Below are 10,888 nucleotides of genomic sequence, written 5' to 3'. Positions count from 1 at the left end.
CTTCTGTGAGAACTCACATTCCCCCCTCTCCCCTCCATGCTGTTGCTTCTCAGTGGAGCCTTTTGTTTGTATTCAACCCCTCCCTTTGCTGCTGTGCATGAAAAAGCTGTAACTTTCCCTAAAAAAGCCGCACTCGCTTGGTGTCCTCCGGCTGGTTGCCACCCTGTACCCCTTTGCTCCTCTGATTTACCATCTGTTCTTCTGTTTATCATCTGGTTTTTCCTACTACCTATGGACCTTGCAATAAAATCAGTTGGAATTATCCAGGATTGAGTGACCCTCCTTCTCCCAGTGAAGAGAAACACCTAGCCGAGATCGAGCGGGTGGGCTCCGGACCTCTGGCAGTTGGCGCCATGGAACAGGGACCTGAGGGCTCTGTCTTCTCTGTCCTGGAGAGTGTCTCCTGAAAACCGAAAGTTCTGTGAGCAGCGATTTTTGGGAAATAAGTGCTGTTCTGAGCCAACTCCTTGGGCAGTGAAACTTTCGTTGAAAGGAAGCCAACTCCCTGAGGCTGCAGCGAAGACGGGACATTTGTGCGTTTCCATGGTGACTTCAGAGGGGAAGTCTTCCACCATCCGATGGCACGCTGTGCTTCACCAGCCTGAGGACCTTTTCCGCGGGCAGTGTGCTCTTTTGTTCTGGTGTGGTGAGTTCACAGCATGAGGGCTACATGTGGGGGTGGTGAGCGCTGGGCGCGGTTTTTACTTTCTGTTTCGTGTTTTACCTCAGGAAAGAGCGATTTAAGCGGTGAGAACAATGGGGAACAAGCTTTTTCCCGCTGAGGAGTTTTATACCTATATCAAAGCCTCCCTTTTGTTAGAAAATATTTCTGTTGAGAAGAGACAGCTGAATGCTTTTGTTAAATTGTTGTTTAAGCATTTTCCGAATGCAAGTAAAGCAGATGTGTTATCGGTAGCGTTTTGGGGGAAAGTTGGTCATTGTATTTACCAAATACAAGTGTCAAGGAATTTTAGAGTAGCAAAGTTTTACCCTGTCTTTGATGTGATATATGAGTTTGTAAAAAAGAAGGAAATAGTTAAGAGCCCCGGATCACCTTCCCTGTGTTCCTCCCCATCCGATCCTAACCCCCCTTCCCCTAGGGACCAGACGGAACCCCGAGTTTGCCGTGATATGGTACAGGGCTGCCACCCGCTCCCTACTGGCTCCTGCCTGGCTCCATCCTCACGTCCAGCTGAGACTGGCCACCTCAGTTCGGATTCTGCCCTTTCCCTCGCTCCTAACTCCCCTGTTCCCCGTTTGGATTCCTGTTGTAGTGTTATTAGCAGTCTCAATGTGAGGTCACAAAAGGGCGGCAGCCATGCGGTCGCTCCCCTTGATTTAATGGTACAGAATGGTGGTTCGTCTCTTCCAGTTTTGTCCTCAGTTCCAGCCTCCACCCCTGAGGCTTTTCCAGCTGTGTGCTCCTTCCCCACGTCAGGTTCGGGACTCGCCCCTTCTGCCCCTCCCCTCTCTGTCGCGTCACTGGGAAAGCCTTCGGAGGGCAGCTTGGTTTCTTCGGATAGTCACGCCCCACAGGGTGGATCTAGCCGCTCGTCATCGGGCCACGCCTCCAGGGGAAGGGACAGACCGCACATCACCTGAGTCCCCCCCTTTGTCCCCTCGTACCCCTCCCGTTCCCACTGTACCCGTGAGCGGAAACTGGCCATCTTGGTCGGCAGAAATTCCAGCTGCGGACTCCAGACAGTTCAAGAAAAACTCCGCGCGCTTACTCGCTCTGCTTCATCCTACACTGAGGATGGGGATGGAAGCAGCCCTGGTAAAAACCTCCGGTCGCGTGAGAACTGGGCGAGGATTTGGGAGCATCCTGGCTTATCTTCTCTCTGTACCTTTTGTCACAGTATCATCAGAAAAACAAGGCAAGCTATGAGAAGAATTGTCCACATGAGATACTTACTCTAACAGAACACCTCCCCATCTCAGCTTGAGCATGCTTTAGGATTTGTCACTGAACAGATTTATTACTGCAGTTTACAGAAACTGGAGAGAATCAGTTCAGTCACCTTGTGTGACCCTGGACCTCAACATCTGGGAATAATGGCTACCAAAGTTACTGGCTGTCACGGATATTGGACATACTATTATTATTAGTTCTACTGTGTTTGTCCTAAGTATGTCACTAGACTGCTTCCCAAGACCCAAGAACAAAACCAATAGGCATAAGCAAAACAACGCATTTTTTAGGGTAGCAGTAAAAGCAACCAAAAAACTTCATTTTTTTCCGAAGTACCACCAGGCTTTTAACATAATTTCAGTCACCAAATTCGGTTTTGGTTCTTTAATAGACAGACATCAATGCACATTCTTGAATTTTGTCTTACAGCTTACTGCATCAATGTTTTTTGAATGTGTTACATCAGACACCTGTGCTGGTCTTGCTGTCTTCCAGGTGTTTTCATGCTCATGGCCAGCTCTACATTTGTGGTTCATAAAAAGCTGAGCCAGTGTTAATAATACGAAATGGAGTAACAGTCACATCAATAATCCATAATAAGTAGCAGAAAAAATGCAGGCCTACATCAGGAACAGGATTCTCCTTGTTAAGCTTCAGTTTGAGAGTAACTCCTTACAAAAACCTTCTGTCCATTCTATGCCAACAATGGCAATCTGTTATGTCTTGTAGCATAGAGAGCAATTAGTACATTATTAGACCTGAAGAGGGCCACCTACTCAATTGAGTTAAACCACTCCTAAACAAGTGCATTTCAGATTCCTAGCTGAATCTTCATGCCCAGCTAACTTCTTCCTGAAGGTTCCTAAAATTTAAGTTCCCCTCTTGAAACCATCCGTCCTCAGATCCAACAACTTGTTTATTTATTTGGTTGAGGAAGATGGATTCCTTGTGCTCAAACATGAAATTTGACTGTGAAAAATAGGAGCAGTGTAGCCACTCAAATTTAAATATCATCTGAACTCATTTATGCAAATAGACTACAGTGATTCTGAGGATGGAGCCTTCCAACCCCCTATTAGGAACAGGAATTCAGCTGTGACTGGATTGCCATAAAACATACAGTTTCTGAAAGTAATAGAATATAATACTCTAAAATAAAGTCTGTATGTTATTGAGTTGTGAGAGTAATTTTATGGAAAGGAACCCATTAGAATTAGTCATAGTGTAGAATAAACCCCACAGAAATTTTTAACAGGTTACTCAGGGAAGGGATCACAGCACCAAGCTTGTCAGAGTTCAAGGGACATCTGGAAAATGCTCTTAATCAGATGGTTTGGTTTTAGGTAGTCCTCTGAGGAGCAGGGAGTTGGACTTATCAGTCCCTTTCAACTTTATTAGAAGATCTTTTTATTACGCAATCCAACATTTTGATTAAGTTGTATTTCAAATCTCACATTTTATCCATCTGGTACAGTTTCAGAGAGCTTCTGTACAGCTCAGTAAAGCATCTTTGCTGTGCATCTTACTTGCAGTGGAAGAAGGAAATCATATGCTGATAAGTGGTGTGATGAACAGCTCTCTGTAGGGACACCATGCAGAGTGATAACGACCAGTCTCACCACGTAATTAGAAGGAACTCACAGTCTCCATTGATAAAAAAACTTTTTGGGATTCATCAGACTTAGAGTCCTGTTGTTACCTGGGTTGGCATACAGGTCCAAGGATACTGCTACAAAATAAAGTGTAGATCAGTATGGGGAAACTGAAAGATAAGTTCTTGGGTAAGATTTCAGACAAGGTAGAAACAAATCACCTACCCACATTTCTTGTCTCTTCTATTCCCTTTTTGCTCTTACGATGTTTACAGCTCTGTACCCTTTTCCCTATCAGACTGCATCACCTTTTCCTGCTCTAGCCAAGAGAGTACAAAGCCTTACCATGACGAGCAGGAGCTGATTCAGCTGCAATTACTACAATATCTGCCTGACTGATCACTAACAACATAAAATCAAAATTGTCTAATCACAACCCAAATTATGTACAATTTCTTAGAGGTTTTATTGGGTGTTTTCTTGTTTGCTTTGTTTTTGTTTGTTTAGTTTTTTCTTTAGAAATGGCAAAAATAGGAGCCACAGCTCACTGCAGTTCAGTGGGAACTATTAGATTTCAGCCATTCTAGTTGGAACATCAGAATAAAAGCTGTATTTATATCCAGCCTTCATTTGAAACAGAAGACATGGAGATTCCATAGTCCATAGCTTATTTTAAGCCCTACAGATATAAGAATAACTCAAAAAATGCCATTTTTCTATCACAGGATTCTACTCCCCCTCAAAGTGGTATCACTTGGGATTGAAGCATAATTACCTGATCTTAGCATCGTATCATATTCTGTGGAATCTGAAACTGAAATGTAATAATTATCAGCTACACAAGCCAAAGACGTGAAGTGGAGAAAGAAAAATAGACAGAATAGGTATTAAATGACAGGTATATTGATACCAAAAAGCTCAATTGTACAAGATCAAAATCTTCCTCCCCAGAACTGAAAAAGGGAACTGCTTGTTTTCTACAGGTTTCTTTCTGTTCCACTGGGGTTAATTTTTTAAGAGAAGCAATCATATCTTGTGGTGCCCAGAATGTATTCCAGAAGTAAGCTCGCAGCCCAGATTCTCCTTCACTGTGAAAGGAAAAAAAAAAATCACTATAAATACAGTCTAATTACTATTTCAGACATGGTTTTCACTGGTCTGCATTTTTGGCTGGCACAGTTTCATAGCCAGCTGAACTTCTGTGCTCAATAGTTGCTGCTAAACAGCAGCATGGTGACAAAAAGTTCTCTTGTTTAACAATTATTTTTGCTGTATTTTTATACAATAGAACATATGCAGCTTAACCAGCTACACACTGAGACTGAAAACCACACCTTGAAATCCGTCAATAGTTTTTATGAAATTGGATGTTACCATCCCTGCTGTATAATTATACACTTTTAAGATCATATAACAGCTTCAGACACATTGCAATTAAGTTTTAAATGAAAGCTTTCACCATACAATGGCACAATTTTATGCTTGCACTTTTCTTTGGTCACACAAATTTTGTTGAAATAAAGAATTCTTGAGCATAAACATACAAGTTATTACTTCAGTGATTCCACCACAATCCTTTTGAAATCGCCTGTGCACTGACCCTTCAGAGTTTTCAGAAACTACCAGGATTGTAACAACCTGCTGCTCAATGGAATTATGTTTCTTATCAGGAGCTCAAATAGTGTTTTGCCCCAAATTACACATATAAGGATTTGTTTTCAGAGGTTGAAAGAGAAGTTTATTTGAATGGATAAAATAAGATCCTGCAAGAGCTGAATTATTATTTCAAAAATTAAAAGTAGATTAATAGACAAAAATCCCACAACCCATAGACTCAGGAACAATTAATCAGACTTCATTTCTCCCACCAATTCTACAGAGCAGGACAGAAGTGACACTATTAGCTTAGATCATATACTTAAATGCATTTCTGCATTTTTAATTCTCTTACAGAGATGTGCATTTTCTTCTAGATAGCAAATTTAAAATGCATTATAGAAAAACAGGAAAACACAGCTGAATATTTCTAATATTTCGAATTTCTACCGTATGCTGACACAGCACCTACCTGAAAGCAGCCACTACAGACTTCAAGTAGTACTTTTCCAAGAAGGAAGATTCATATGTTTCTGCCAACTGACAATGAAATAGTAGTAAAAGAAAATGTAAAATTATATTTTAGTGCCAACATAATCTCTAATACTATAAAGTGCTTGTATTTTTCCTTCTTTCCTCTTCCTCACTGCCCTCCCCCACATTACAAGCACTGTCCATAATTTTCACAAAATGTATCAAATAAGGATCATAAATGTGCATTAAATTCCACTAAAAGTTTGCTTTTTCACATCACATTTCAAGGCCATTGAGACAGTTCTTGGTAATTAGTTGTGAAGAAAGTCTTTAAGAATACATTTATATTTTTGTTTCAGTCTTTAAACTTCCATAATCACCAGCTTGTATTCGCTATGCACAAAGCAACTTTGAGACACCAGATTAGTTCTTTTGGGAAATACAAGCTAACAGAGAACAGCTTTGTCTTCAAAACTGCTGTCCACATGTACCTAGGAAACAGTACTGATCTTACAAATAGAAACTCATAAGAAGGGCAAGAAAGCAAGCACTGTTGTGAGTGATAAGGAAAATTTAAAAAGTGAAGCATTGAATTGGAGGTAAAATTAAAAAGAGAAAGGAAAATGTAGAAGAGTTTGAATAAAGTAAAATAAAACAAAACCCTCTCTCCTATTTCCTTCAAGACAAGTAATTTGTCCATAACCCTGAAACCTTATAACCTAGAAAATATTGACCTTACTTTAAGACACACAGCCCCATCTGTCTAGCTGCATTTCTAAATCCGAAAACTGCCAAGATTCTTCCTAGCTTTAAACTTACTATTTCCAAGGGAAAACAAAAAATGGCTAACCTGAGTCTTCTCCTCATTCCCAACTGCTTCTGTATAAATATTTACAAAATATTGCTCTACTTATGTGGAAAGTTACATAATTTTGGATTGCGTTTCCTTGCAGGATGAACTTCTGTGATGTTGGATCATTGAAGTAATTTGTATAAGTCAAATTAGGAATTTCTACACTTCCAGTAATGTAAATAAGGGGAAAAGCTGGAGCTGAGAAAAAAGGAAAAAAAAGATAAAAAATTAGCACACCTAATAACGTTACAGAGCAAGACACTTGCAGAAGTATGTTCTTGTCCTTGGCATTTGCACATACTAGTTCTTAAGAGAAACATGCAGTAATAACTAGAGCACTGAGTCAGGAAAGGAAAGGAAGGAGATAACGATTTAGGCAGGCATTTCTACTAGGAAGATGTCATTGTTAAGTTTCCATTTTTTTTGCAATACTTTCCTCCTGAAGAGTCATGGCTATAATGGCTATGTGTTGACATTTGGGAAAGTACATAAACAATTTAGATACCCATTCTGTTTTTAAAGAGAGTGAAGAGAAAATAGACATAGAATTCCTATAGGTTCCTGCAAAAGATAACTCTTAATACCAATAATGATGGTATTCACGAGCAATGACAAAAAATAATTAGCGATAAAATGCACACTTTCAATATTCTTGTGCAACTGCTCACTGCTAATTACTGTGTATTTTGTTGCTTTAGCAAAGACATTAAGGAGAAGGGAAAGTCAGTACTTTATGTACACACATTACATGCTCAGCTGCTTAGTGCAGAGCTTTTCATAGTGTGAAACATCCATCCCACCTAGTCCACACTGGGGAGTAACACTTACAGAGTGAGTAGTGCAGGACTAGCACGATTGCTGTAACTGTTAAAGAAACTGTAGGTAATATTCCTAGAAGACATCTCCTCCAGAAACATAACTTCATCCATTTGAAGAAATGAACTTTTGGCACAAACCTTCTTGGTATGACGGGCAGTAGCAAACCTGCAGACTTTCCTAGAGAATGACCATGCATAGCATCAGTACAAAAAGAGACGAGCTATTGTATCATATTTTGGTGTATTTACTCTTATAGTTTTAAAGAGGTTAAAATTGAGATAAGATCTTTCATGTTATCAGCTACATCACACATGGAACCCTCACCTCTCTGGGCTATTTCCTTTTTGTATGTATGTCAATCTGGGAAAGGGTGGGGGGAGGGGAATTTTTGTCACTTTAGTTAAGAGCAATTTAGGAAGAACGGGGATCAGTGGACACAGGAATAGACAGAGATAATTCATTTACTGTGTTCCTACTACAAAGCTTAGCTGGTGGCTCTTACCTGCCCTGCAGCCTGTTCAGCATCTGGAGCCGGAATGCTGTACATAGAAATCTGGCTGGAGGGAAAAGCCTCCAGTATGATGCTGCGATAAATGCCTTTTGACAAAGCTAGCAACAGCCCCCTAAACGAGCCCCGTTTCTTAAACGGAATAGCTGCTTTCCCCACCGCACACCCCGAGCATCTCTAGTGCTTGAATCAGGAGCCAGCTGATCTGCAGTCAAAGAAGGTGGGCAGGAAAACCATCACTGTAACTCTTTGTTTACCTGACAGGCGAAGTAGGATATGGATCCCATAATTTGATAATAGATCACTTCTTTCAGAAATACAGGAGTAGGGAAATAATTTACGACACAATGCAAAGGACATGCAAGCAATTCACAGATAGAAGGTCCCAGGGCAATATAAATGAGGCAACTTCAAATAAGCACCCTGGGGAATTCATAGAAATATCTGTAACAGAGGAGAAATGCTCAGTTCCACATGTCACCTTAGTTTTCCAGCTTCAAGATAGTACCACAGAATAAATGTGGCAAATAAATTGCAAACAAATTTATGTTTGTATTTCCTGTTTGAAAGGAAAAGCAACTTTAAGTCAGCAAACCATCGAGTTCAGCATATTATGCATATAAAATAAGAAAATCAAGGATGTGTGTGGGGAAAGAACATTTTTGATACATGTTGAAAGAGAGAGGGAGTACAAAGAACAGGATCTAGAAAAGCAAAAGGAGATGAAGAAATATCAGCCCCAGAAAAATAATACAAAGGGAACAAAGAGAATAAAAGAAATCTGAACAGTTCACACAGAGATTGCAAAAGGGATTAATTAGAAGGCAATCCTTACAGCTCAGAAATCCAAACTGCAGCTGCAGACAGAGGGCTTTGTTCAAGTACTCTGTTTTTCAACAGCCTGTCTCTGCTACACATACAGAACCTGCTAACTGACACTTTGCCCCTTCATTCATGGGACAGACAAAAAAACTCCAGAAAAAGACCTAGAGGAAACAAATCCACTTTTGCATAAATATTATATCAGGACCTTTCAGAAGCACTGGTTTTATTTCATCAAGGACAAGATAATTGCAATAACACACATTACCATGTTTATTCATCTTGATGAGGTTGCCTGAAGCTCAAGAATTCAAATTCTTATGTAGATGAATTTGAAAATAAAGAAGTGAAAGCAGGAGAGAAAAGTTAGTAGCTCCAAACCATGCAGTTAATTAAAATGAAAGTAGGAGAAGGAATAAGCATGCGACAAATCACTTCTAGCAGCAGAATTTTTGATCTTCAAAAATTAGGGCCCTATGGATTTGAAAGGATTGAGTTCACTTTTTACAGTGTCTCCTCTCCCTTTCTCCCTGTCAGCTGTCCTTGGTGGAAGAGGTAGTGAAAGAAGTATTTGCCAGAGCGCAACAGTTAACTGCTACTTCACTGTTACTTCTGTATTGGCTGCACATGTCTCAGAAGAAATGATGAGTATGCCTAAAGCTCTCTGTTTACACAATCAATTGTATTTTCAGCTTCCTGACACGTGAGTGCACCTGCACTTAGTTGGTGCCTTGAAAACGAAGTTTATTGTTGCACCTCCCCCTATGTCTCCAGACATCTACAAGGAACAACCACCACAAGGAACAGCCTCCTCCTTTTTCACCAGAGCTCAAAACCCTGGTATTTATTAGCCCCATATGTGAGTTCCAGAATCAGCAAGAGACATGCAAAGAAATTCCACCAGTGAACAGTTCCTCCAAATATGGTTTTAATGAAGGTATCCAGGGCATGTTTTATTCCAGGAAACAGTTTTCAAGTTACAAGACTGAAGGCACATATTTGTGTATCCATGGTGCAAAATTTGACACTCTTGTGTAGACACCTGGGAAATTTGGTCTTCCACATCCATAACCCCAGCTCACAATGCCAGTCAAAAACCATTTTCCATCTCCATTGCTTTGACATGACAGTGGTCCACCAGAATCGCCCTAAAAATAATGTATCGAGTTATATGTGTTTACAACATGAATTATGAAAACTGGAGATATTTTGCATAATTCCAGTGATTATATTTTCATATTCACATAGTTCAAACAATTGATTGGGTTTTTTTTTTTCAAGTAGATGGCATTGCACAGTTTTACCAAAGTTTGCTCTTTCATAAGAGAGAAGGTAATTCTCACTCTTTAAAGACACTAATAAAGATATTGCTTTGCATGGACTACATTTGAAATTCACTTTTTTCCTCTAACCTTGCACTTAACCTTAAACCCCAAATCTGCTACTTAATATGTATGTTCTTTCATAGGTTACACACTAAAACTCAAAACCAGTAAGCTTTTAAAATATTTTAAAATAAAATAAGGTAAATACAATAAAGTGTTTAATTATTGTATGACTTAGTTCAAATTAAAGGTAAATGGAAACAGATGGAATCCCTTAATTGTTTTGTGTTGGGGTTTTTCTTGATTTTTTTTTTTTTAGAGGAAAAAGAGCCTAAGGATTGTCCCCTGGCAGATACTAGTCAGCATATAGTGTTTAGGGGCCCATAATGTCTTTGTATTTAGAGCAGTTAAAATGAAGTCTGTTCTAGACTTCAAAATTTACTACAGGATCTCATAATGCTGTAATACAGGACAAAGCAACTAGGACTCTTCCTTTACAGGGCGTTCTTTTAGAAATACATTGGCAGAGCATCAGGTATAAAACCATTTGCCACCATTTGGAGAAAATTCCTTGGACCAAGCTGATACTTCCCTGTAAGGCTCTACTGTACACAAAGCATGTCTGAAAAAGACACCCAGCGGCAAAGTAAACTTTACCAAAAATATTGGATGCAAGAAACAACTTCTAAAAGCAAAAGGTGCATTTGGCAAAATTCAGATGTTTTGCAAGAAAAGTGCCTTCTTTCTAGACAAATATTTTGTTAGAGCTAGAAAACTATTTTGCCTTCACTTTATAGGTTGTTGGGATATGCAGGTTGGAAAGGACCTCTTCCAAGGTGCTAAGGTGCCACTCACTCCTCAAAGTAGGATTATATTGAATTGCCTCAAAAAAGGTCAAGAATTTAGAAGACTTTTTTTTCCCTTCCATGACAAATAAGATTTCACATTTAGAGAGTAAAATTTGCAAGTTTTCTCCTTCATTCCTAG

The 10,888-nt window shown here is 39.6% G+C and overlaps 1 protein-coding gene and 1 pseudogene across 1 annotated transcript in view; both read right to left on the bottom strand.

The window, feature by feature from the left end:
* Window positions 1-1,447: 1,447 nt before the first annotated feature.
* Window positions 1,448-8,857, bottom strand: LOC119703434 (annotated as a pseudogene).
* The window catches only part of TMPRSS7 (transmembrane serine protease 7), a 46,460-nt gene continuing 43,549 nt past the window's right edge, over window positions 7,978-10,888 (bottom strand). The window contains exon 19 of the mRNA XM_038141041.1: window positions 7,978-9,724. Within this exon, the coding sequence (XP_037996969.1) occupies window positions 9,554-9,724 (171 nt within the window). The 3' untranslated portion in view covers window positions 7,978-9,553. The remainder of the gene's footprint in view (window positions 9,725-10,888) is intronic.

This window comes from Motacilla alba, chromosome 1, assembly GCF_015832195.1.
Source record: "Motacilla alba alba isolate MOTALB_02 chromosome 1, Motacilla_alba_V1.0_pri, whole genome shotgun sequence".
In the NCBI taxonomy this organism is placed as follows: Eukaryota; Metazoa; Chordata; class Aves; order Passeriformes; family Motacillidae; genus Motacilla; species Motacilla alba.
This window is presented reverse-complemented; position numbering and strand designations above follow the sequence as displayed.